Below are 24,054 nucleotides of genomic sequence, written 5' to 3' on the forward strand. Positions count from 1 at the left end.
ACTTTTTTTCCATTTTCTTGCTTCTTCTTTAGGTCTCCATTCAGTACAAGCAGTTCCAAGTTTCCAGAATTGTTCTTCTCATTTCCGGTTTCTGTCGAGCAGAGAACCCTCTAGGCTCTAGTCAGTCACATCGACCCATATGGAGCCCCTCTGCCATGGATAAGTCGAGGACTGGACCACCGTCCATCGCATTTTAACTGAATTATCTCGTTCGGACCATGGCCATCATTCCTTGGGAATTCATTCACACGTTTTGCGGCTGCAAGGGTTAGCCAAACTCGTAGCTCAAATTCTCCCATATTGCGAATAGTGCTGTACACCCACTGATAATGAAGGTATGATGCTCCTAGCCGTGTCTGGATGTCGTATGCTATCCGATATTCAATGATATGGCTTGCTTGCTACGATTCTACTTGTCATGTTTGTACTGTGAACTCTACTCGTTTCGTGTTATATCAAGTTCATTGCTCCCTATAATTAGTCCACGACCACAGTGTCGCAGTTCCCCCACTTGCTTCGGCAAGACCTCTCCCAAGCATTTTCCTTGCTCATTCCTCATTATCATTACCAAACAAATTCCTGCATCTCACCATGGAGCTAGCCATCGTCTCCAAAGTTTCCATACGATCCAACCGACGATCCCCATCAAGACAACCATCCCAACCACCAGCGCGACCATTACCTCTCCTCTCATTTCGAACGCCTCCGTGACCTCCATCCGCATGACCTTCCGGTGCATCTCGCGAACGTACCATCTTCCAGTTTGAATCTTGCCAAGGCGCCTGTGCTCATGATCACGACCGGATACCTTCCCGCCTGGGCCGATATTTGGCCTGGAATGCGACGATTGCCAGGTGGAATCGCCGGGCTGCTGGTATGGCTCCGGATCCCACCGTGAATGCCATGCGTGCGGAGTTGACGGCGTAGAGTGCTCGGAGACGCGGTACTCCCGGTCACGGCGGTCGACGAGGAGAAGGGAGAGGAGGAAGGAGGTGAAGTAGAGAGGGGTTAGGATTAACTGCACATTGTTAGGATTGCAATGGGACTTGGCCGGTACTGGAGAGACGTTGGCCCATGTTTGAGATTGAACATGACGATACATTGTAGGTTTTGAGGGGAGGACTAAGCGGAGGAGTTTGGCGGTTTGGCGCGTGGGCTTAGGGAGAGAGTCATGGGCGTTTGATTGGGATACTTACATGAGTCAGGCATGAATCGGAATCGTCGTCCGGGGACGACACGCTGGGGTCTATCTGGCCCATCGACCGACCCGATTGACGGGTTGAGGGCGATACATCGGTGCCGCTCGAGGTGGTATCAACTAGTGGATTGTCGAAGAAAGGATCAGAATTCTTCTTGCGTCTAGTGCCCCGCGCCGGTGTCATGGTGGGGATATCGCATGGAGCATTCGGGAGAAGGGGAAATTGATGCAACTGAGTAAACTAGATTCATTTATTAAGCACTAAGTAGTATCACTCCAAGTAGTATCAGAGAGGATAAGATCTGTTCAAGTGTTAGTATCATTAGTTGTTGGACAATAGTCGGAGACGGGTGGGTGTTCTGTGAGGTCATCCCGTCATTGACTGTGAACACTGACTGCATGGTGAACAGTGAACACCCGGTGAACAGGGTCCCCCGCCCATTTCTGCCCTCTGCGGGCGCTTCCGCTCTCTACTATGTAACTACTTCCATGTTCCATAATGTACATTAGACTCTAAGAGTTGTGCCTTGCGAGCCGTGGACCGCAGCTTCATATTGAATTGGAAACAGTATTTTTGCGTTGGTTGCCGTATGGAGTGAGAAGTCGCTTGCGGGGCATATACACCTCATCTGAAAGTCAACAGTTTGACTCGACTCTTTGACGCCGCATCAACGACTGATCGCTCCTCTGCAGTCGTATATCACCACTTTCCATTGCCATCACCTTGGTGGACTACTATGGACTTGAACTAACCGTCCTCATCCATCATGGGCTTCTCTCTTGCTAACAAGCTCTTGAAGCGAGAGATCGCCGCGGAGAAGAATCGAGCTTCGACAGTTCGGGGTCTCTATGGCGATTCTTCTTGGGTGGACGATCTAGGTATGCCCGTCCCATCATGACGAATGCCAACAGGACTGATTTTATCATAGACATCGTCAATGAGCTAAATGGACATAGTGGCTGCATCAATGCACTAAGGTGAGTGCCATCGTGGCTACATATCTCTAACATATTCGTCTTGGAGCACACCAAACTGAACATATCTGCAGCTGGTCGAAGTCCGGGAGACTGCTTGCCTCTGGCTCAGACGACACCTATGTGAACATCCATACCTACCTCCCACACGCCTCCGACTCTCAGTTCTCATACACCACCGCAATCCTTACTGGACATGAACAGAACATCTTCTCGGTCAAGTTCATGCCGTACACCAACGATCGCGTCATCGTCACAGCAGCTGGAGACCACGAGGTTCGTATCTTCGATGTGGAATATAACAGCACGTCGAGATCATCCACTACATTGCCCTTCGGCCCCTCGAACCCTCGGAGACGGGGTAGACCACATGTGCTTCAAAATGGGGTGTCATATCTGAGCGCTGGAGATACCAGCGCCAAGGTCTTCAGATCACATTACGATCGTGTCAAGCGGATCGTGACCGAATCCTCGCCATATTTCTTCCTTACGTGCTCCGAAGATGGAGAGGTGCGCCAGTGGGATATCCGATCCCCTGAATCCGCTTATCCAAAACGCGACTATCGGAACGTGAACGACCCATCCATCCCGCCTCCGCTCATTTCCTATGGACGGTACCAAATCGATCTCAATACCATCTCCTGCTCGCCTTCGCAGCCTCACTACATTGCTCTCGGCGGCACGCATCCCCACTGCTTTATCCACGACCGACGAATGCTCGGACGCAACAAGTTCGATGAGCGAGGCTCCCCAGCCCCTTCGTCCAGCACCACGGGAGACAAAGACGATGAGGATATGGCCGAAGCAACTCAGTGCGTGCGAAGACTAGCTCGGAATAGAAAGACGTCGGTCGGGCCTCGTAACTCGGACCATATCACCGCTTGTAAAATCAGCGACGCGCATCCCAACGAGGTCATCGCGAGTTGGTCGAATGATAACATTTACTCGTTTGACATCGTCCGCACGCCTGATGCCCGAGATGTTAAGGAGGACTCGCAGGAGGCAGAGGGTAGTCAGAGAAGCCAAGGCCGAGTCAAATCCTCACCGAGCCTGAAACGCAAGCGACCGGGAGGTGAAAACGCGTCCCAGAGTGGTAGCGATGGACGGTCTGGGTCACATCCGAGGACCGATGACGGCTCCAGCACGGATAATCAGGGACCCGCCAGCGTTGCGATCCGGCCTGACCACGGGTCTGCCTCGGCATCGGAGGGCCAGGACCACGAGCAGCAAGAGAACGGCGATTCAACTCCACAGGCACCGACTTCGGCATCTCGCAGAACACAAGGACCATCTCAGAATGTTCAAACTTCCGGCGTATCGGACTTGCTGAACGCGATCACTTCGACGAGCGTGGCAGAAGACAGCGAAGAGGAGGAGATTGAACGGTTCTTGGAGCAAAGTGTTTTGGGCGTTCATCGGTCACATCAGGGGGGGCATGGGACTGGAGGTGGTGGCGAGGATGAGGCTCAAAATGAGGAAGATGAAGACGAGGAGGAGGAGGACGAAGAAGACCATAACGATTACGAAGAGGGCGATGAGGACGACGAGGATAACAGTGGATCAGAAGAAGACTCAGAGGACACCTCGTCCGACGAATATGGCCCGCAGATGTTGGGATTCCCCGCTCGAGTCCTGCACATGAAATCGAAGCGAAAGGTCAACCAGAACGTACCATGTTTGCCGCACATGCGAACGTATAAAGGGCATTGCAACACCCAAACCGTGAAAGATGTCAATTTCTACGGCCTCAACGACGAGTACGTGGTGAGCGGAAGCGATGACGGCAACTTCTTCATCTGGGACCGCCAGACAGCGCGGCTCGTCAACATCCTCGAAGGCGATGGCGAGGTCGTCAACGTCGTCCAAGGTAAGTCCCGGCCCGCTTCGGCCCTGTGGAGCGCATGATTGACTCGGATCGCAGGCCACCCTTACGAGCCGATGATCGCCACCTCGGGGATCGATAACACCATTAAGATCTTCAGCGCGGACGCTCGCGCACGACATGCGGCGAGAATGGCACTGGGTGTCTCGGCGTCGGATCCCGAGGAGCATAGTTCCATCCGTCTTGGGGGACGAGCCGCAGTTCGTCTGCGAGAATCGAGCCCAGAGGAATCAACCTACGGAGGACCAAGCAGCACAGGAGCGACCGGACCTTCCAATAGGTCCCGTTCTCCCTCGACGGCCTCATTGTCAGGGAGTGACCGAGGTCCCAATTTGGAGCCGGCGGTGCTCGTGGACGACGAGCCGGAGGATATGGAGTTCACGGCGCTAGATGGGTTGTCGTCGATGCAGCGCATGGCCGAGGAGTATCAGATCATCGCGGCGAACGAGAGCGATGGGGCTGCGCATCGGGTCTACACAGGGCATGCGGTGGCGGCGCTCCTGGCGCAGCATCTTCAGGGTGGAGATGAGCAGTGTAGGCCGATGTGAGGGGTGAGGCAGCCATTACCCAACTACCTAGCCCGTCGTCTATCCAATGAAATAAACTCATATCCAATTTATCTACAGGCCAGATGTTGACCAGATGTTTCCTCGATGTCGCTGTGAATTGAGAGGCGATTCACGTGATCTGATTGTTGTCGAGGCTACAGCTGAGGGTCCACGTGACCCCAAGTGCACAGACGATTCTATGCTTTTCCACGGCAGCGACAGGGGTCCAGCCTCCACCAGCGGCGCCGCAAGCAACGCAGCGGGTGAACTGGAAGCTTCTAAAACTTCATCCTCTCGACCTTTTTCTATCCTCCCCGTTTCCACACAAACATTTATCTTCAACTCCCTCAACTCTCTCATTCTCACTCTCTGCTCCTTACACATCTTTGTGACGAGATACCCCATCCTGCTTCTTCCTCTACATATTCAATAGAATCCTTCATTACCAGGTCAGTAATCATCCCTATCCCTCTTCACTTCTTGCGATCAGCCTTTCCAGCGCCGCACAAGGTTGCTAGGCAACGATCTCTCTCACTCACAAAGTCAACTCGGACTCACACTGACACCCATCAAGGCCACCTAGTCCCTCAAACACTCCACCGCCAACATGTCATCCGGCGAGTCGTTCGAGTTCCAGGCTGAGATCTCTCAGCTCTTGGGCCTCATCATCAACACCGTCTACTCCAACAAGGAAATCTTTTTGCGAGAACTGATCTCCAATTGCTCCGATGCCTTGGACAAGATTCGCTACCAGTCCCTCTCCGACCCTAGCCAACTCGACTCCGGTAAAGACCTCCGCATCGATATCATTCCAAATGCGGAGGCAAAGACCCTCACCATCCGTGATACCGGTATTGGTATGACCAAGGCTGTAAGTTTTGCCCCATCCCTATTTTCACTTTTGGTGTCCCACCTACTAACTCACTTCAGGATCTCGTCAACAACCTGGGTACCATCGCCCGCTCTGGCACCAAGCAATTCATGGAAGCCTTGAGCGCCGGTGCTGATGTGTCCATGATCGGTCAATTCGGTGTCGGTTTCTACTCCGCCTACCTTGTTGCCGATAAGGTCACCGTCGTCTCCAAGCACAACGATGACGAGCAGTACGTCTGGGAGTCCAGCGCTGGTGGCACCTTCACCATCACCCCCGACACTGAGGGCGAGCAGATCGGCCGTGGTACTTCCATCATCCTTCACCTGAAGGATGAGCAAATGGACTACCTTGGCGAGAGCCGCATCAAGGAGGTTGTCAAGAAGCACTCCGAGTTCATCTCATACCCTATCTACCTGCACGTCCTGAAGGAGACCGAGAAGGAGGTTCCTGATGAGGATGCTGAGGAGAAAGAGGTTGAGGAAGATGAGGAGAAGAAGCCCAAGGTCGAGGAGGTTGATGAGGAGGAAGAGGGCAAGGAGAAGGCCCCGAAGACTAAGAAGATCAAGGAGTCCAAGATCGAGGAAGAGGAGCTCAACAAGACCAAGCCCATCTGGACCCGAAACCCGCAGGACATCTCTCAGGAGGAGTACGCGAGCTTCTACAAGTCGCTCTCCAACGACTGGGAGGACCACCTCGGTGTCAAGCATTTCTCCGTTGAGGGCCAGCTTGAGTTCCGCGCCATCCTGTTCGTCCCGAAGCGCGCTCCCTTCGATCTCTTCGAGGCCAAGAAGACGAAGACCAACATCAAGCTCTACGTTCGCCGTGTCTTCATTACCGATGATGCCACCGACCTCATCCCTGAGTGGCTCAGCTTCGTCAAGGGTGTCGTTGACTCCGAGGATCTTCCCCTCAACCTGTCTCGTGAGACCCTTCAGCAGAACAAGATCATGAAGGTCATCCGCAAGAACATCGTCAAGAAGACCCTCGAGCTCTTCAACGAGATCGCTGAGGATCGTGAGCAGTTCGACAAGTTCTACACTGCCTTCGGCAAGAACATCAAGCTCGGAATTCACGAGGACTCTCAGAACCGCCAGGCTCTTGCTAAGCTCCTCCGATTCAACTCCACCAAGTCCGGCGAGGAGACCACATCGCTCACCGACTACGTCACCCGCATGCCGGAGCACCAGAAGCAGATGTACTACATCACCGGCGAGTCGCTCAAGGCGGTCCAGAAATCCCCCTTCCTTGACAGCCTGAGGGAGAAGGGCTTCGAAGTCCTCTTCCTTGTCGACCCTATCGATGAGTATGCCTTCACCCAGCTCAAGGAGTTCGACGGCAAGAAGCTGGTCGACATCACCAAGGACTTCGAGCTCGAGGAGACCGAGGAGGAGAAGAAGGCCCGTGAGGAGGAAATCAAGGAGTACGAGGACACCACCAAGGCCATCAAGAACATCCTTGGTGACAAGGTCGAGAAGGTCATCGTCTCCCACAGCCTGGCCGCTTCCTCGCCGTGCGCCATCCGTACTGGCCAGTTCGGTTGGTCTGCCAACATGGAGCGTATCATGAAGGCGCAAGCTCTCCGCGACACCTCCATGAGCTCCTACATGAGCTCTAAGAAGACCTTCGAGATCTCCCCCAAGTCCCCGATCATCAAGGAGCTCAAGAACAAGATCACTTCCGATGGCGAGGATGATCGCACCGTCAAGAGCATCACCCAGCTGCTGTTCGAGACTTCCCTCCTCGTCTCCGGATTCACCATCGAGGAGCCCGTCGGCTTCGCCCAGCGTGTCAACAAGCTGGTCAGCCTGGGCCTGAACGTCGACGAGGATGTCGAGACTGAGGAGGAGGCGGCCGCTGAGACCGCCGAGGGTGCCACCGCCGAGGGCGCCACCGAGAGCGCGATGGAGGAGGTTGACTAAGTTGGACGCGGTCCATGGCTACATACCCCCGCGCCCCTCGGATCGGACGCTTTCTGAGGATGTTCGCTTTTGCCCCTTTCACTTCTCGGTTCTGATGCCCGCGACACGACTAATCAATCCTACACACATGGCATGTTTTCTCATGGTGGATGGAACGGCAGGAGTCTAGGATTGGTGGTAGTCGCCCTTTTCATGCTTGATGGCCGGATGAACGTAAAAAGTTTCGAGTTTCCCGAATGGCGATACATTAGATAGCGTTTCAATGGAAGATGTCATTCAAAATTGAAACATCTTTGTTTAATTTGTGATCGTGACCATTGCCCTTTCCCCGGACTCTAGAAGGTGAGAATTGGATAGCCGCAGTCATCACGATGCGGCATCGATGCCCACGAGCTCAATAATCTTTAAAAGGGCATCCCTTCTCCCTACTCTCCCCCCTCGTCTTCTCCTCCACCACCTCCCTCGTCAACCTCATCAACCGCTCCGCTAACTGCAAATCATTCGCCTTCTCCCCCCCTTTCTCCACGATCGCCGGCGGACAAATATACTGCCCCGTCCCCTCCGTCACCGTCGCCGCGAACATCGTGCTCACGCACCCCTCGAACACGTCCTTCTTGAACGGCGCGATCCCCTCCTTCATCAGGTGGCCCGCGATCGGGTACGCCTCTAGGATATGCTCCGTCGACTGCCGCGTGTCCACGAACCCGGGGTGCGTCGCGTTCACAAGGATCCGCGGATGCGTCGCGGAAAGGTGCGTCGCGAGGTATTTCGCGTCCAGAAGCGTCGCGAGCTTTGAGCGCCCGTAGAGCTTGTTCGGGTTGTAGTCCTCGTTCAGCTCGGCGACCGACGCGAACTGCGTCTCCGGCGGCGCCGACTCGTGCACGTTGGACGATAGGTTAACGACGCGCACGACGTTCCCCGCTTCCGCGGTCTTCTTCAGCAGCGGGAGGAGATGCGACGTTAGCACGGCGTGGCCGACGTGGTTCGTCGCCATGGTCAGCTCGACGCCGTTGGTCGGCGCTAGCTGCCGCGACATGACCCCGCGCCCCGCGTTGTTAATGAGGATGTCCAGCCGGTCCGTCTCCCGCGCGATCTCCAGCGCCGTCGTCCCCGTCTGCGTCCAGTCCGCCAGGTCGCACTGCTTCCACACGATCTTCTGGATGGCGGCATCGCCGAGGTCGTCGCGCAGCGCGGCAATGCCGCGGTCCTTGACGTCGGAGCTCATCGAGAGGAGGAAGAGTTTGGAGATGTCGTGCGCGAGGAGCGTGTGCGCGCAGCCGTAGCCGATGCCTTCGGAGCCGCCGGTCACGACGGCGACCTTGCCGGTTAGGTTGGGGACTTGGTCGAGGGAGAATTGGTTGGCTTCGGGGACGAGGTGATTGCTTTCACCGCCGAAGTTTTCGGCAACTTTTCTGGCGATCGTGTCCATGGTGGATGATGACTTGGGAACGATGCGCTGGTGGAGCGGCAGGATGTGGACCTCGCAACGGCCATCTTATATCTCGCATGCCTTCCGGTGTGACGCTGGGAAATGGAAGTGGCCTATGACATTAGTATGACGGTGTGAGCACAGAACCGTTGGGGTGTTGATGTACAATCTTGATGACGCTCGTATTACGGGAGATCGTCATAGGGCAACTGGTAGGGCTGCTCAACTGATTGTATCATCAAAACTGCTATTTCCTACATCTGACTGGACAACAAGCTGTATCCGCTGTGAAGGTTCATGCAAGACCTTGGTGTTGTTGGTACTGACAGTATGGAGCGTCTGTAGAGGAAGAATCAATTGTGGTGTTTCAAACCGGCCTGTATGGCTCTAAGTCTCGAAATCCCCACAGAATTATCAGCCGCGACACTACCTAAATTGAAGTATTGGCCGTAGCAAGAGTATCTGCAACTCCTTTGAAGAGAGCGCCCAGAAAACATTGTTTTCTTGTCAAAACACCGAGCATGTTTCACGAGCAATAATCATCAACACTTGTCTCACGCCTGAGTCTATCAGACGCCTCCACCAAGATAAAAGGAGCATGATATGAGCGACTCGATATCGGAGGGAGGCCGGGCTGAAGAGGCTATCCATTAGGAGTTTCAGGTCGCTGGAGGAACATTTTAGGATTCTCAATTTCATCCACTCCTCAGAGGAGACTTAAGAAGCTGAGGAAGAAAAGTTGGGTCGTCACCCGGGGCGGAGGAATGGCTTGAAGATGAACTCGCGGCAGATCACCCGGTGCTGGCCGAATCCGATGGGGAATATGTGGTAGCTTCGGGGATGCGAGAGCAAGGTCGGCTGGCCAGGAAGATGATAATGTCAGGCAAAGGGGGAACCCTTAAGGTGGGATAATGTGGGAGAAGGGGAGAAGGTTTAGTCACAAGCAAATGCAGTTGATACGGCAGGCCGTGGCATGCTTCAACTGAAGAGGTTGAACCCAGGTTTCCGGAGGAATGATATGATGCTCGTATGGGATGGGAGCGCAACGGGGATAACGGATTACCCGGCCACAGGGTAATTGATGAAGATGGACTCAGGAGCAGCGGATGAGTAGCTGTATTGGTACAGTTGCTAGTTCAAAAACAACAGGGGGATGAAATCTATATACAGATTACTTGAGCGCAGCTTGAAGGCTCTCCAAGACCTGCAAGAGCTGTTAGCAAGTGGGCGGTTGGTGGATCATCGCATTCAACATACCTCAAGTTCGATTTTGGCCTCCGCGATATCCTGCTCGCTTCCACTGCCGCCGGCAACCTTCTGTGACTCGGCGATCTGGTTCCTCACAGCCTTTGCTTTCCATTAGCATGGTTAAGGAATCTTTGTTGATCACATAGGGCATACCTCGACACTGAAATCCTCGAGGGGGAACCCTTCGACAGCATTGATGCTCAACAGCGAGCCGGGTTGAACGACAGCAAATCCACCGGAGACTAGAGGAGGTAAGATGTTAATGTCCATTAACGCCCTCTAGGGACGGATCCTAGGCAATGCAAAGGGTCCAAAGCGCTTACCGAAGAACTGCTTGCTGCCACCTTGTTCCTCGATGACTTCGACAAGGCCAGGCTTCAGTTGCTCAATTGAAGGAACGTGGCTTGCGAGGATACCCATCTCTCCAGTCTCAGCCGGCAAGTTCACTTGCACACTAGAATATATTGTCAGGGAAAGGCTCGGGTAGGGATGGGTATGCGATCGTACACATCGGTGGATTTGTAAATGGACTACGGGAAGCATCACGTTAGTTTACAAGACCTTCACTGCAATCGCAAAATCGCATGCCCGGGAAATCGGATCGAGAGAGAGTCATACCTGATGCGGCAATGCCAGAGAGAGTTGGATCTTGTCCGACGCAACATCCGCATAGGTCCTTCGCTGGACCATCGGGCGGAAGGCCGACGGGCGCAGCCGCAGCGCCGTTCGAGCGACTCGGAAGGAACTCATTCTGATGAGCGAGAATGAGAGATGGAAAAGATTGGGATGGCAATTGGTAGCTGGGTAAAGAGGGAGTGACGGCTTCGACGATTTCGAAGAACTTCCGAAGCTTCACGATGAGAGGGCTTGGCAAGTCACGTGGATATTTTGAGACTACACAGCCACAGTAGCCACATCAACGACATATCCAAATGAACGAAACAGTTTGGATTTAGTCTGCTTTTATCATCTCGATGTACAAATTCCAGCTTCAATATAGTAACAGACATTGAAACCCGGTTGCCCTGCGTATGATATAAGACAATAAATTCGCATATTGCTACAAATGGCACATTTTTCGTTCTGTCTGCACAACTCCAAGTGAATCCCCGTTGCCCCCGAAAGTATCACCTCTACATATCATCCAGTTAGTCTACAGTCATGAGTTGAGACCTATCCCATCAACACCTCCGTGGTAATCTTGAACTTTTCATCGTGTGCTCATAATATGAAATCGCTGTCGCTGTTGACGGACGGAGCAATGTTCTTTTCCTGTGGCTGTTCTTCGTGTTGCATTTCTTCCCGCAAGTCCCCGTGATGCATTGTTTCGGGAAGTCCTTGCGCCTTTGTCTGTTCTTCACCCTCGCCATTGCCCCCCATTGATACAGGCGTCGGAATTTCGTGCGTGGCGATATACTCTTTCACGGCACACGGCTCCCAGTCCATCGTGGGCGTCTTTGCCGCGATCATATCCGTAAGCGACAACAACCCTCCCTGGAGCGCCATGGCAGCCGACTCGATGGACGCCACCTCCCGCAAAACCGACCCGGTCGCCTCCTTCACCGCTGACGCATGCGCCAGCAGATCGCCGAGCTCCCGCCTGACGTGGAAGGCGACCCGCGCGTCGTTCACGATGCGCGCCGCTTCGGGGTCGAAGCCGGGTCGCACGTGGCGAGGCGGGCGGTGCGGGTCGCTGGGGGTTCCGCTGAGTGAGGTGCGTTTTGGTTTCTTAAGGCTATGGAGGCTGCCGACGCCGTGGTCGGACTTTGTGTTTTTGAGGGGGGAACGGAGTGGAGCGTCTGGTCGATGATGTCCGTATGGCGAGTCGGACATATGGCTGTCGATATCTGCATTGCTAGTGTCGCTCGGCCACGTGTTTCTTTGCGTCCTGTTCGGTTTTCGGGACCGGCGATTGCGGGCTCGTCGCTTTGAATTGCAGTTTCGAGGCATGTTGTAGAAGGTATGGTGTGATGTGAAGTGTTGTTGGCGGTTACTGATTGAAGTATTTCCAATGGTGTATCCCTATCTAGAGTATATTTAGGTTGAGCTGTAACACAGTGGCAGTCTTATGGTGCGCTTTCTAGGCCGTTTCAGACCATTCTAAGATGGTTCGGACAAGAGGATCGAATCGAGTAAGCATTGTTTAGGAAACGCCTCATATCGTTCGGATATCACACTTTAGCTTGTACTTCAGACAAAGATCTGTGTTTAAACCAATACAATGCTTTCAGTCGGCCTTGTCTCGGTATCTATTAACTGGCATTATACTTACAATAAGAAGCCCTTTCGTAATAGCCAGCAAAAAGGTACTGGGCAGGACTAGAATCTTTTTACTGAATATCCACCATCAAATGTGTTGACGGAACCAGAATCGGAGCAGGCAATGCTACCGCCTGCCACCGACAGCACATCCTCAATCCATGGGAATGCAACTTAGCGAGTATGGCACGTAGTCTAGAGCATCTCAGATATATTGGCCCAACCCGCCAAATTGCATGCCATGAATGGGATCCGCACTGTGTACGCTTCCACCAAAACCTCAACGGCGAAACCCCAACCGCGGTACGCAGTTCCATCTTTCCATAAGCCTCCAACGCCAATTCAAGCAGCTGCACCATTGATATATCACTTCGTCTTCGACTTCTTCTTGGGCCTCTCCTCAGCATCTGACTCCGCACCGGCCGAGGCGTCGTCCATCTCCGCGTCACTCCCACTACTTTCATGCGCAGAGTCGTACTCCTCGGCCACGTCGGAGTCAGAATCGTCACGGAAGTCTTCGTCGATACTCTCATCGTCTTCATCGGCGCTTCCCCGGACGCCGTTCCCTGCATCATCGTCGCTGCTTTCTAGCTGATCCTTCAGTGCCGCAGCTAGGAGAGCGCCGGACTAGGTAGTGTTAGAACCGCAGGAGCCTGGGTGGTGAAAGGAACATACCTCTTCCGCCATCTCGTTGATGGTCTTCAACTTCTTCGCTCGGAAGAACTCTTCCAAGGGTCCTTGTTCCTCCCTATTGGAAGATATCAGCAGACGGGAATTTCCTATCACAGAATAGATAGCCCTTACCTATTGATGTTGCTGAACTGGTGCTCACCAGCCCCACCCTTCAATGTGACACTCATGTCAAACGTCCTACTAGCTGAGATCGCACCGCCAACTCTCGACATGGTGATGTTGGCAACATTATCGAAGGAGATGTAGGTGGCCGGCTTCGGAACAAACATGAAGCTCTTGTCGAGGCAGAAGAGGTGACCCTCGTTGGCTTTAATGGAGCACTTGACACCAGATTGCTGGTGATGGCTTAAAAAGTCCTTCGACGGCATGGCAATCTTCTTGCCAGCCAAGCCGCGGAAGAGTTGGGCTACAACCGAGGAGATGGGAGCTTCGTAGTTGGCCCTCAGCTTTCCGTCGTATTTCGCGAGCTGTTCCTCCGTCATGTTGAGATCCAACGTCACTTCTTCGTCCCGTTTGAACTGCATGACAAGGAAAGGATACCGTGTCTGGCCTTGGCGAATCGGGGGATCCAGACCAATTGTGATGAGGGTATGGACATCGTCGGGTTTCGGGAGCATGAGGAATTTCTTAACCGACTCGTACTGAATCTTGTAATCGTACGTCTTGCCGCGTAATCTAAAGTCTTTCTCGTACATGTCGATGTCGAACCGTCCTCTGGGCTCGGTTAGACCTGTATCGCAAACTTTTGAGTAGATAACTAACCTTGGCGTCAGATGCAAGACCTCCTTGAACGAGGCGTAATTGTCGCCCGAGATCTCCCCAATCTCCGCCTTCTCGATCAGGGTATTGTAGAAGACATTGGCAGCATTTTGCTCCTCCATCTCTTCGTCCTCGTCGCCTTTTTCTTCGTCTTCGTTCGTCTCCGCCTTCGGGGCGGTTCCAGGAATGTAAAAACGCATTTCCACCAGTTGATCTCTCGCCCCGCCAGCTTTCTGGCCTTTTGCGCGGGCCCCGGCGAGGTCACCATTCGTTTCGGCACCATCTCCAGGAAGCGAGAATTCGAGCGTGACCTCATTCTTGCCCGCGAGGTTGGTGTTCGATATTTCGGTGTATGGGATTTCGAAGGCGGGTCGACTTTGGACGTTGAACGCTAGCTCGGCCTTTCCAAATTCCGCTTTGCCCCAGTTCCAGCCTCGAACCGCGTGTTCTTTACTTTCGAGGTTGATACTGTACCATTGCTTGAATGGCCGGCTCAGGCGATCGAAGTCCTACACAATTAGTATTTGCCTCCATCCATGTGCTGGGCTCCATACCTCTTGCTGGAATCCATCGAGCTGAATGACGTCTCCATTCCTCGAGATCACTTTCACTTCGTGTCCGCGCGCCGCTTTGCTCCATTGAGCTTGGGTGATATCAGCGGCTTGCAATGTGAATGTATCGCCGCCGGCGGCGGGCTTCCAACCCAGACCGGAGTCAGCGAATCTGCATTTCCCTGGTTGTTTAGCGAGATCTAAGTAGATCCCGTCGAAGCTCTCCCTACATCACAAATGTGTCAGTGTCATTGTATCCGGATGGTTTCGCTTGGAAAGGTGGGATTTGATATAGAGCCATGCAAACTTACATGCCTGCGGAGATGGAAAGCAGTAGAGCTGCTTATCGGCTATGTTACGGTCTCGGAATAGTCTGAAAATCGAAGATTCAAATAGTTCCGACTCTCGTGCAAAGATGGAAGTGAAGGAGACACAATGGTGGGGGTTGGTAGGATTGATAGAGTGAGCTTATACGAACGCGTTCGATTCCACCATGGAGAGAAAACGCGCAGGGCGATGGAAGTGAACGTGACAAGAGCTGATCAGATAAGATTAGATCTGAATGCCTCGTTGCCTTGGTGCCTGGGAATTTTCATGCCCCAGGCAACAAGATATTTAGCGTTATCCCGGCTCCGATGAGCCAATAAGCGAATCATGCCGATAGCGGCAGACCCTGACGTTTACGACTCCATCCTTAATGCCCCGATTATTCAGTGAGGAGTGAATACTATTTCGGGGATTCTGTCGTCTCCCATAAGCTTGCTTGCCTTTTGATTAGTATGAATTTCGTGATATAATCTGCCCCTACACTCCTTTTTGATCTTTTACTTGGCAAATGCGCTGATCAATTGATATCTTGAGCTGCTCGCACCGCATTCGCCGCTACGGTCCTGCTCCAACCCGTTCGCGATCCTTATCATGTCTACGACTGCTGGGTATGGAATGCGTCGCAACATCTACGTCTTCATATGGTTAACCAGTGCATAGCGCTTTTGTAGCAGGCGGTATAGCTGCGTGCGGTGCGGTCACAGTCACCCATGGCTTCGAAACCGTGAAGATCCGGTACGGCCCTCCGCAACATGATTCGGCGCGATGACGCTGACGTCCTCCAGACTACAGCTCCAAGGAGAATTACAATCGAAACAAGAAGCGAAGCGATTATACAAAGGCGTGCTCCATGGCTATAGCGTTATCGTGAAGAATGAAGGCGTACGCGGACTATTGCGCGGACTCAGTTGTGCTGTGAGTACTTGACGGGGATGCGCGGAACATGAGTTGACTGGAACCAAATAGTATATTTATCAAATCGCCTTGAATGGCTGTCGTCTTGGTTTCTACGAGCCTATTCGGGCCTCGGTGGCCGGCGCCATCTACAAAGACCCGACCGTCCAGTCCATTGGAGTCAATATCTTCTCTGGCGCATCGTCTGGCATCCTCGGAGCTATGGCAGGCTCGCCGTTCTTCCTTGTCAAGACGCGCCTGCAATCCTATTCTCCCTTTCTCCCCGTCGGAACACAACATCAATACCGAAGTCCTTGGGACGGACTGGGAAAGATCTATTCCTCGGAGGGCTTTAAAGGATTGTACAGAGGCGTGGGTCCCGCGATGATCCGGACCGGCTTTGGTTCGTCGGTGCAGTTACCGACTTATTTTCTAGCGAAGCGAACGTTGATGAAGCATTTCGGCGTTCAAGACGGAACTCCCCTGCATCTGGCGTCGTCGACCGCAAGCGGCTTCGTGGTGTGTTGCGTCATGCATCCTCCCGACACCGTGATGAGCAGGATGTACAACCAGACCGGAAACCTGTATTCGAGTGCATTCGACTGCTTATACCGAACGGTCAAAACCGAGGGATTGCTTGCGGTGTACAAGGGATATTTCGCCCATTTGGCTCGGATTCTCCCACATACGGTGCGTTTCCTCACCCATTAGAAGTTGATGGACGGCAAAGATTGACGTGACATAGATCCTCACCCTCACTCTGGCCGAGCAGACGAACAAGTTGATGAGAAAATTCGAGGACCAAGTATTACCGAGCAGAAGGAAGGAGAACCTGTAAGCGACGATGTCTGGAGAATAGTGCGTTGAGTTTGATCGTGGCATTGGTTGGCCGTTTCTATTAGAAGCCTTGCTCAGCCGGAACAGCATTGCATGCGGCGAATGGTTCGGATTCTAGACCTGGGAGCATTTTGGGATCTGTTTGTATGTATCGGATGGAGAGTCACGTGAGTGGTAGATTGTTGGGTGTTGGACGATTGGGCTTCATCCGTTCAGGAGACATCCCAATTCCAATTATTCTCAACTAGGATCGCATGACCGATCCTTTCATGACTTCTGCAACAAATCTGCTTCATGGCGCAGCGGGCTGGAACGGACAGCGATTCCGATTTTCCCTGAGGCGGGCGGCTACAAACCACTGCGAGCCATTCCCAGGGAGACGTTCGTGTTCTGCTAACCGCCGAGCGATGCTGCGATCCAATTGTTTACAATCCACTGCTTCCCCCATCCAACATCCATCCCTCTCGCTAGATTTCGTTCTCGCATCCTTTTGGCTATTGCCCCTTTTGCCTGGCGCTAACCTGCAGGAACCCTTCTTGTAAGGCTGATTGGAATGGCCGTGAATGACGACAGCCAGGCTTGGTTGTCAGGTTACCTTTTGGATAACGGCGCGTGCTCTCCCCATCGCGGTACCTACCGGATTACCGCTGTGATATGGGTCTACATAACTGTGAAGGGCGCCTTCCGCGTCCATGGTGAGTCTCGATGAGTTGTATGGGCGTTAGATGTAACACTTTTCATTTCCTTCCTGTCTTGTTCTCCGAGTCCAATCGTTTTATGAGCGATCGACATTTGCGTTGTATCCATGATTGTTCACGGCCTTCAGTTCGATCTGTATAACAGTTGATGCATTCATGTAAGTCGGATATCTGCCTTACTACCCGCTGGCTTGTCCCTTCGGTACGGTCATCAAGGCGGAGCTTGCATACTAACATTGCGTAGCTACACAGGATGCATCTGTCCGGGTATGGACGCATCACCCTCCTAGCCGCCTCGATAGCATTCGCTTTGCCCCAAGAAGATCAAGAATCAACCGTTGTAGTTCCTCCGTCACTCGAGACGATTCTGCCCGACTGCGCGAGACCATGTCTGGTCGACTTTTTGCGGCGAGAATATCAAGGTGTTGGCTGCACGGGGACCGGAGACATCGATTGCTTCTGCGTACATTATAGCAATGGCGGCTACACTCTAGGAGAAGGGGGATATGCCTGCATGACAGCGGCTTGTCCAGAGGACATGTCCAATGCCACGTTGGTATATAATATATGTACAGGACGAGGGAACGCCGTCGTACCAGTTCACGGGACATTGACAATCACTACTCAGCCGACTCCAACACCTACCATGCCTCCACCATCGACCTCGTCGATCTCCTCACAGAATCCTTCATCGGACCCCTCAAGTACTTCCACCCTCACTCTATCGCAATCCACTCTATCCGCATCTCAAACCTCTGCTACTGAACCAGGAGCTCTGTCGACGGCCCAAATCATTGGGATCTCCTTAGCATGCGTTGGGGTCATAGTTGTGTCCATCACGATTGTTATCGCCGTTGCCTGTTGCCGCAGACGCAAAGCCGAATCCAAGGCACTCGATGAAAAATCCTCGCCGAGATATCACTCCGATGAGCGGCCAAAGCAACTAGCCGTGCAATATGTTCCTGTTGCAAGGTATGCTCGTGATCCTCGTGGAGGGCTAGGAGGAGTGGGTATCACGACGATGGCTCCCAACCAACCATCCAAGGGGGTGAGCAGCGAGAAACCCAATCAAGCTTGGCCAGCCTACTATGCGGTTCAACCCGAGGATATCGGCGTTGCCATCAGCCCGGAATCAGAAGCAGAGAAGAGGAAAATAGCAGAAAGCAAAGGCATGCATACTGAACCTCCCAGAGCTGCAGTCACTCCTCGAAAACCCGCAATACGTCCATCACAAGTCCCCGAAAGGAACGATAGCTTGCATTCGAGTTACCCGTATGAGACCCCACTCAACACAGACGGAGGAGTCGGGATTGGGATGTCCAGCAATAGCGAGGAGCCTATGCAAAGGCAGAGTGATGCCAATCTGATCAGGAGACCGTTCACGTACGAGCAGTCATATATGGCAGCGCCTACAGTTGCCAGTGCAGCTGTACCTGGTGCATTGAACGACATGGCTCAGCAACACGGTGCACGAAATATCAACGGTGTTCCGATTCTGCAAATGCCACAGCCTCCTAACCGAGCTGTGCTGTCTCAGCCGTCCTCCGAAAGTGGGCTTTATGGATTTCCACATCCTCCAGCTCTGACGCCAGTGTGCGACAATGGCCCCCAACAGCAAATTCCCCGAGAGACGGAATCTCAGAATACCTGGCCTACGCAAACTTACGTCTCATTAATGCCGTACAAGAGCGGACAGAATCGACCGGAGAGTACTCAGACCGTGTTTGAGGAGGACAGCCCATCGTGGCGTTTCTCCCGACAATCTAGGCAGCTCCGATCACCCAACCGATCAGTACACGGATTAGGATCGCAGCCAGAGGTAAACGAGGTGTCGCCAGTGTCATCAACTGTCTCTTCTCAATGGCGACGTCGCGACCTACGGCCTCCTCCACTTCGAATTCCACAGCAATACGAGCGGCACCCGCCACTCCGGATCCTTCTAAACCAAATCGATCCAGCGGGGGCCCGACCGGAAGAGTTCTCGGCTCCTTCAAGGTCGACACCCAAGAAGCCGACTTCAGGAGAAGTGACTCCGATCCTATTGGATGCACTGGATGCCATTCCTGAAGATGCACAGCACAGTTCCGCCAACTCGACGCTAAGCGGGCAGCCATCCATCGCATCCACCCCGAACCGGGACTTTCCAAAAACCGATCGGTACTCAACGGCCTCTGCGACATCCATCGACACCAACGAGTCGGACGATCCGACGCCTCCAGAGGACGCGACCAAAAAGCTGTCTCCCGTGGAGGAGTCGCCGCTCAGTGCCGAGTCCCCAATTCACGGACTACGGTATCCCCGCGTCCCACGGGCATCCAACCAAGCCGTGGCGCGATCACCGCGGAGCCCCAAGGGCCAGACGGAGGGCGTGACGGGCTCTCCGACCAGCTGGGGACGACCATCACCCAAGCACGAGCCCGACTTCCAGATCGTAAATCCAGGCACGTCAAGAACCCCGCCAATTACACTCGAAATCAGACAGGAATCTTCACCACCATATCATCACCGAGCCGGCACCCTGGGCTCCCCATACCGGACTCCCCCTCGGAATGCCGACGCCAGTAATAAAACCCAGAAGCCGCAACAGGCAGCGTCCGGCCGCCGATCCAGTCGATCAGAGCCCGAACAGCAGTGGGCGGCGCCGTCGGGTCGCTCCCCAGCGGGCCCGGCACGCCCATCGCCACGAACACCGCCCGGAATGGCGGGATTCCCAACGACTCCGATGCCTAAATTGACGCCGACGCGACGTGGGGACGAGCTCTACTTGAGCGTGACTTAGAGGTGGGGTACCGCTGCGATAGCCTTGTATAAGTACGTAGAACGCATTCATCCTTTTGCGCCTGGGCATTTTCTTTTGTTTCGCTGCCTTTCTCCGGCGGTCATTTTCTGGGGACAGGGATTGTATCACTAGCGACGCGACGGGCTTGGTCAACATTCGTTTTTAGGCGCGGAAGATACCCTAGGTCCCTAGCCTAGAGAGGATTGGATTGATTGCCGCATTATTTGGAGCATCGGGACGAAATGGAAGAATAGACAAGACAAACAACATGAAGCTCTTTTGGCATTCAGCCAGTTCCCATGACCCCAATGATCCGACTGATTTTCGATGCCGAATTGACAATTGGCGGTGGATTGACTGATTCAGAAGCTCCTAAGCAACTGCAGGTGCTTAGTGATGTGATGTAATATTCCGACTGGATCAAGATGATCGGGGTCCATGATCAGGACCAATATGGGATGATTATCTCACCCCACGTCAGGATGAAATTGGGCTCGCCTCACCCCTCCTCCCCCCAGTGCCACCATCTGCCCCCAAAAGTCCTGTAAATACTCAACACTCAACACTCGTGAGTTTTTTCCAGGACCCTGTCGCTTTTCTGAGATATTTGCGTCACCGCTTCCCTCCCCTCATATCCCCCCCCCTTCCCCCCCTCTACCTTCTCTCTGGACCTTTCCATTTACTTCCCACCATTATCATCCAAACCTCTTCCTCCTACTCACTCTTCCTTCACTTAAACGTACTCCATCACCACCGCAATCATGGGTTACGACAAGACTGACGAGCTCTGCATCAACACCATCCGGACCCTCGCCGTGAGTTACCCCCCATATCCCCCCACCTTCGTCACTGGTCGAAGTGATTTTTGCCCGATCTCGCTCTACACACACCGTCCACCTCGTTTGATCGTAGAGACGAACCTCAATTGCTAACCGCGATGCCTTTGTTCAGGTCGATGCCACCTTCCAGGCCAATTCAGGCCATCCGGGCGCCCCGATGGGCATGGCTCCGGTGGCCCACGTCCTGTTCAACAAATTCATGACCTTCAACCCCAAAAATCCCGACTGGGTGAACCGCGATCGTTTCGTTCTCTCGTACGTTGTGGCCCCATTTCCTTTTCCCCCATTTCCTATCCATCTCCGGTGCTGGGAGGACGGGTGGAGCGTGCGGGACCACCGCGGAGGAGCTGTCTCCGTCGCATTTTGAAGCTGCAGAATCTCCGCGGGCGTTCACAACGGCTCCACTTTCGCATGTCGGTTTTGCTTTTGCAATGGCGGCTTGATTGGTCGCATGCGAGCCTAGGCAGCTTCGCGACGATCATCGTGACCTCTTATCTTTGCATTTTTGGAGATGTGAGCCGCTTCGTTAACAGATATCGCACAGAAACGGTCACGGCTGCATGCTTCAGTATGCGCTGCTCCACCTGTTCGGCTATGGTGTCAGCATTAACGACTTGAAGAACTTCCGAGTAAGTTCTGGGCGCGATTAAGCGGAGAAACCTTCCACAGAAAAGGGTCTAATGAGATTATAGCAAGTCGACAGCATCACTCCCGGCCATCCAGAGGCACATGACACCCCGGGTGTTGAAGTGACCACTGGTCCCCTTGGTCAAGGCTTCGGGAACGCCGTTGGCCTCGCCATTGCCCAACAGCATACCGCGGCCGTGTTCAACAAGCCCGGTTTCGATCTCATCACCAACCACACCTATGTTTTCTTCGGCGATGGATGTGCTATGGAGGGTGTTTCCAGCGAGGCTGCCAGCATGGCGGGTCATTTGCAGCTGGGCAACTTGATTGCCATCTATGACGACAACCACATCTCCATCGGTTAGTAGTCTCGTTCACAAGGATTCCAGTATGCGTACTGACCACCCTTGACAGATGGCGACACTGCTTGCGCCTTCACGGAGGACGTCCTGAAGCGATTTGAAGCCTACGGCTGGCACACACTGACGGTCGAGAAGGGTGATACTGATTACCAGGGTATCGAGGAGGCAATCCGCCAGGCCAAGGCAGTCACGGACAAGCCTTCCGTCATCAAGCTGAGGACCACGATTGGGTTCGGCTCCAAGCTCGAGGGCACTGGTGGCGTGCACGGCAATCCCTTGAAGGCCGATGATGCTAAGCAGGTGAAGCAGAAGTTCGGGTTCAATCCGGACGAGATGTTCGTCGTTCCCCAGGAGGTCTACGACAGGTATAACAAGCACGCTGCTGAGGGTGCTGCCGCCGAAGAGGAGTGGAAGGCGTTGTTCGCGAAGTACGGACAGGAACACAAGGATCTCCACACCGATTTCGCACGCCGCTTGACCGGAGACCTCCCGGAGGGATGGCAAACCAAGCTCCCCGTCTACAAGCCCAGCGATGCCCCCGTTGCGTCCCGAAAGCTTTCCGAGGCGGTCCTGGAAGCCATCCACGACACCGTCCCTGAGCTGCTCTCCGGTTCAGCCGATTTGACTGGATCGAACAACACACGGTGGAAGAACGCCGTCGACTTCCAGCCTCCAAGCACCAAGCTGGGCGACTGGAGCGGTCGGTATCTGCGGTACGGTGTGCGCGAGCATGCCATGGCCGCGGCGATGAATGGACTGGCGGCATACGGCACCATCATCCCTGCTGCCGGTACTTTCCTGAACTTCGTTTCGTACGCCGCCGGTGCCGTCCGTCTGTCGGCTCTTTCCCACCGCCGCGTCATCTACATCGCCACCCACGACTCGATCGGTCTGGGAGAGGACGGCCCGACCCATCAACCCATCGAGACGCTCGCTCACTTCCGAGCCCTCCCCAACATGATGGTGTGGCGTCCGGCGGACGGCAACGAGACCAGCGCCGCATACTACATGGCGTTGACCAGCAAGGGCACCCCCAGCATCATCGCCCTGACCCGCCAAAACCTGCCGCATCTCGAGAACTCGACCATCGAAGGTGCCAGCAAGGGCGGTTACGTCCTCAAGGAGGACAAAGACGCCGCCATCACCCTGGTCTCCACTGGCTCGGAGGTGTCCATCTGCATGGAGACCGTCAAGTTCCTCGCCGAGAAGGGCGTCAAGTCCCGCGTCGTGTCCATGCCCTGCACGGAGATCTTCGACGCGCAGCCGAAGGAGTACAAGATCAGCGTCATCCGCGCCGGCATCCCGGCGTTGAGCGTCGAGGTCATGAGCACCCTGGGCTGGGAGAAGTACAGCCACGAGCAGTTCGGACTGAACCGGTTCGGCGCCAGTGGACCGTACAAGCAGGTTTACGAGGTATGTTCCAGAATAGACGACCTGAGGGACTCTTACCATGTACTGACTTGACTAGAAATTCGAGTTCACGCCCGCGGGTATCGCGAAGCGTGCGCTTGCGACTATTGAGTTCTACAAGGATGTCAAGCCGCTCCGCTCTCCGGTCGACCGGGCTTTCCAGCAGCTGATATAAGATAGACGTTAGCTGGGTGCTGTGACGAAATACAGGTACTGTGCGTAGCCGCCAAGGCGAGGGGGATGAATGATATTTGTTCATCGGAAAATGCTGCAGCAGGACGTAGGGTGAAATTCCCATGCCCTCGACTAATACGCCGGTCGTTCCGGGCGATCAACATACGTGAATAGAGTTGATATGTTACAATCAAAATGTTCGTTCTCGATCCCTCGCTCCTGTAGGCCCTCTATAAACCCGTGCACTTCGTCTCACACCCCCACCCAGCCCTTTATTTATCCGTCTCATCATCCCCCACCCCCAACGCCACCAAAAACCGACTCACGCAATTATATGCCGCCACCACCGCCGTCACTTCCACCACCTCCCGCTCCTCACACAGCCCCTGCAACCCCTCGAACACCTCCTGCGGCACCGCCACGCTCTTCGTCATCGCATCCGTATACCGAAACACCGCCCTCAGCTTCGCATCCGGCAGCTCGGCCTCCCCTGGCACGACGAACGCGTCTAGCCGCAGCACGGCCTCGAGCGTCTCCTTCGGGGTGTCCGGCAGCGCGTCGGTCAGGAGGGGGAAGTGGTGCCCGTATTCGTAGTCCGCGCCGTTGAGGATCGCGATGCGGCAGATGGCGAGCTCGCGGGGGGCGGCAGCGAGCGAGGTGGTTTGCGTGCGGATGGCGCCCATGAAGGAGTTCCTGTAGTCAGGAAAGGAGGCGTCGTTAGTTGGGATTCATGTGGGGGGTGGGGGGACGTACCAGCCATCGGCGACGGGGG

At 54.2% G+C, this 24,054-nt stretch overlaps 11 protein-coding genes across 11 annotated transcripts; 5 read left to right on the top strand and 6 right to left on the bottom strand.

Moving 5' to 3' along the window:
• Positions 1-379: 379 nt before the first annotated feature.
• P152DRAFT_480087 (uncharacterized protein) lies at positions 380-1,526 on the bottom strand. Its single transcript, XM_033681744.1, has 2 exons — positions 1,197-1,526; positions 380-1,018 (listed from the first exon to the last, which is right to left on the bottom strand). Exons 1-2 carry the CDS (start codon positions 1,380-1,382, stop codon positions 587-589), a joined length of 618 nt encoding a protein of 205 aa, XP_033536604.1. The 5' UTR covers positions 1,383-1,526; the 3' UTR covers positions 380-586.
• Positions 1,527-1,689: 163 nt separating this feature from the next.
• Positions 1,690-4,673, top strand: P152DRAFT_456015 (WD40 repeat-like protein). The gene is made up of 4 exons (XM_033678908.1): positions 1,690-2,077; positions 2,128-2,176; positions 2,248-4,040; positions 4,095-4,673. The coding sequence occupies exons 1-4, from the start codon at positions 1,966-1,968 to the stop codon at positions 4,601-4,603; spliced, it is 2,463 nt and encodes an 820-aa protein (XP_033536605.1). The 5' UTR covers positions 1,690-1,965; the 3' UTR covers positions 4,604-4,673.
• A 305-nt stretch (positions 4,674-4,978) lies between these two features.
• On the top strand, positions 4,979-7,593 carry P152DRAFT_240591 (HSP90-domain-containing protein). The gene is made up of 3 exons (XM_033674624.1): positions 4,979-5,052; positions 5,178-5,474; positions 5,534-7,593. The coding sequence occupies exons 2-3, from the start codon at positions 5,211-5,213 to the stop codon at positions 7,394-7,396; spliced, it is 2,127 nt and encodes a 708-aa protein (XP_033536606.1). The 5' UTR covers positions 4,979-5,052; positions 5,178-5,210; the 3' UTR covers positions 7,397-7,593.
• Positions 7,542-9,079, bottom strand: P152DRAFT_240728 (NAD(P)-binding protein). The gene has a single exon (XM_033674625.1). It carries the CDS (start codon positions 8,823-8,825, stop codon positions 7,791-7,793), a length of 1,035 nt encoding a protein of 344 aa, XP_033536607.1. The 5' UTR covers positions 8,826-9,079; the 3' UTR covers positions 7,542-7,790.
• An 868-nt stretch (positions 9,080-9,947) lies between these two features.
• On the bottom strand, positions 9,948-10,823 carry P152DRAFT_480090 (epsilon subunit of F1F0-ATP synthase N-terminal domain-containing protein; the record flags this gene model as incomplete). The annotated part of the gene is made up of 6 exons (XM_033681745.1): positions 9,948-10,029; positions 10,083-10,172; positions 10,227-10,315; positions 10,397-10,527; positions 10,581-10,603; positions 10,692-10,823. 6 exons carry the CDS (start codon positions 10,821-10,823, stop codon positions 9,997-9,999), a joined length of 498 nt encoding a protein of 165 aa, XP_033536608.1. The 3' UTR covers positions 9,948-9,996.
• Positions 10,824-11,052: 229 nt separating this feature from the next.
• On the bottom strand, positions 11,053-12,063 carry P152DRAFT_480091 (uncharacterized protein). The gene has a single exon (XM_033681746.1). It carries the CDS (start codon positions 12,021-12,023, stop codon positions 11,295-11,297), a length of 729 nt encoding a protein of 242 aa, XP_033536609.1. The 5' UTR covers positions 12,024-12,063; the 3' UTR covers positions 11,053-11,294.
• Positions 12,064-12,275: 212 nt separating this feature from the next.
• P152DRAFT_456017 (SSrecog-domain-containing protein) lies at positions 12,276-14,832 on the bottom strand. Its single transcript, XM_033678909.1, has 6 exons — positions 14,647-14,832; positions 14,339-14,561; positions 13,788-14,293; positions 13,137-13,739; positions 13,008-13,080; positions 12,276-12,959 (listed from the first exon to the last, which is right to left on the bottom strand). Coding segments are annotated over exons 1-6 (1,668 nt in total). The 5' UTR covers positions 14,649-14,832; the 3' UTR covers positions 12,276-12,698.
• Positions 14,833-15,253: 421 nt separating this feature from the next.
• On the top strand, positions 15,254-16,394 carry P152DRAFT_464875 (mitochondrial carrier protein; the record flags this gene model as incomplete). Its single annotated transcript, XM_033680592.1, has 5 exons — positions 15,254-15,270; positions 15,323-15,397; positions 15,448-15,577; positions 15,629-16,246; positions 16,302-16,394. The coding sequence occupies 5 exons, from the start codon at positions 15,254-15,256 to the stop codon at positions 16,392-16,394; spliced, it is 933 nt and encodes a 310-aa protein (XP_033536611.1).
• A 2,196-nt stretch (positions 16,395-18,590) lies between these two features.
• On the top strand, positions 18,591-20,350 carry P152DRAFT_456019 (uncharacterized protein). The gene has a single exon (XM_033678910.1). It carries the CDS (start codon positions 18,767-18,769, stop codon positions 19,868-19,870), a length of 1,104 nt encoding a protein of 367 aa, XP_033536612.1. The 5' UTR covers positions 18,591-18,766; the 3' UTR covers positions 19,871-20,350.
• Positions 20,351-20,631: 281 nt separating this feature from the next.
• Positions 20,632-23,283, top strand: P152DRAFT_392371 (transketolase; the record flags this gene model as incomplete). Its single annotated transcript, XM_033676145.1, has 6 exons — positions 20,632-20,685; positions 20,822-20,964; positions 21,254-21,338; positions 21,402-21,696; positions 21,751-23,111; positions 23,167-23,283. The coding sequence occupies 6 exons, from the start codon at positions 20,632-20,634 to the stop codon at positions 23,281-23,283; spliced, it is 2,055 nt and encodes a 684-aa protein (XP_033536613.1).
• Positions 23,284-23,312: 29 nt separating this feature from the next.
• P152DRAFT_240933 (uncharacterized protein) lies at positions 23,313-24,054 on the bottom strand. Its single transcript, XM_033674626.1, has 2 exons — positions 24,036-24,054; positions 23,313-23,975 (listed from the first exon to the last, which is right to left on the bottom strand). The coding sequence occupies exon 2, from the start codon at positions 23,963-23,965 to the stop codon at positions 23,555-23,557; it is 411 nt and encodes a 136-aa protein (XP_033536614.1). The 5' UTR covers positions 23,966-23,975; positions 24,036-24,054; the 3' UTR covers positions 23,313-23,554.

Source organism: Eremomyces bilateralis (assembly GCF_010015585.1).
Source record: "Eremomyces bilateralis CBS 781.70 unplaced genomic scaffold P152scaffold_4, whole genome shotgun sequence".
Taxonomy (NCBI): domain Eukaryota; kingdom Fungi; phylum Ascomycota; class Dothideomycetes; order Eremomycetales; family Eremomycetaceae; genus Eremomyces; species Eremomyces bilateralis.

Coding starts and splice junctions, on each gene's coding strand:
- P152DRAFT_456017 (XM_033678909.1), bottom strand. Junction 14,294..14,338: donor TCGATGGATTCCAGCAAGAG/GTATGGAGCCCA, acceptor CTAATTGTGTAG/GACTTCGATCGCCTGAGCCG. Junction 12,960..13,007: donor TCAACGAGATGGCGGAAGAG/GTATGTTCCTTT, acceptor AACACTACCTAG/TCCGGCGCTCTCCTAGCTGC.
- P152DRAFT_456015 (XM_033678908.1), top strand. CDS start 1,966: ATGGGCTTCTCTCTTGCTAACAAGCTCTTGAAGCGAGAGATCGCCGCG. Junction 2,177..2,247: donor GGCTGCATCAATGCACTAAG/GTGAGTGCCATC, acceptor ACATATCTGCAG/CTGGTCGAAGTCCGGGAGAC. Junction 4,041..4,094: donor GGTCGTCAACGTCGTCCAAG/GTAAGTCCCGGC, acceptor CTCGGATCGCAG/GCCACCCTTACGAGCCGATG.
- P152DRAFT_240933 (XM_033674626.1), bottom strand. CDS start 23,965: ATGGGCGCCATCCGCACGCAAACCACCTCGCTCGCTGCCGCCCCCCGC.
- P152DRAFT_480087 (XM_033681744.1), bottom strand. CDS start 1,382: ATGACACCGGCGCGGGGCACTAGACGCAAGAAGAATTCTGATCCTTTC. Junction 1,019..1,196: donor CCGATTCATGCCTGACTCAT/GTAAGTATCCCA, acceptor AACAATGTGCAG/TTAATCCTAACCCCTCTCTA.
- P152DRAFT_240728 (XM_033674625.1), bottom strand. CDS start 8,825: ATGGACACGATCGCCAGAAAAGTTGCCGAAAACTTCGGCGGTGAAAGC.
- P152DRAFT_456019 (XM_033678910.1), top strand. CDS start 18,767: ATGCCGTACAAGAGCGGACAGAATCGACCGGAGAGTACTCAGACCGTG.
- P152DRAFT_480091 (XM_033681746.1), bottom strand. CDS start 12,023: ATGCCTCGAAACTGCAATTCAAAGCGACGAGCCCGCAATCGCCGGTCC.
- P152DRAFT_240591 (XM_033674624.1), top strand. CDS start 5,211: ATGTCATCCGGCGAGTCGTTCGAGTTCCAGGCTGAGATCTCTCAGCTC. Junction 5,475..5,533: donor GTATTGGTATGACCAAGGCT/GTAAGTTTTGCC, acceptor AACTCACTTCAG/GATCTCGTCAACAACCTGGG.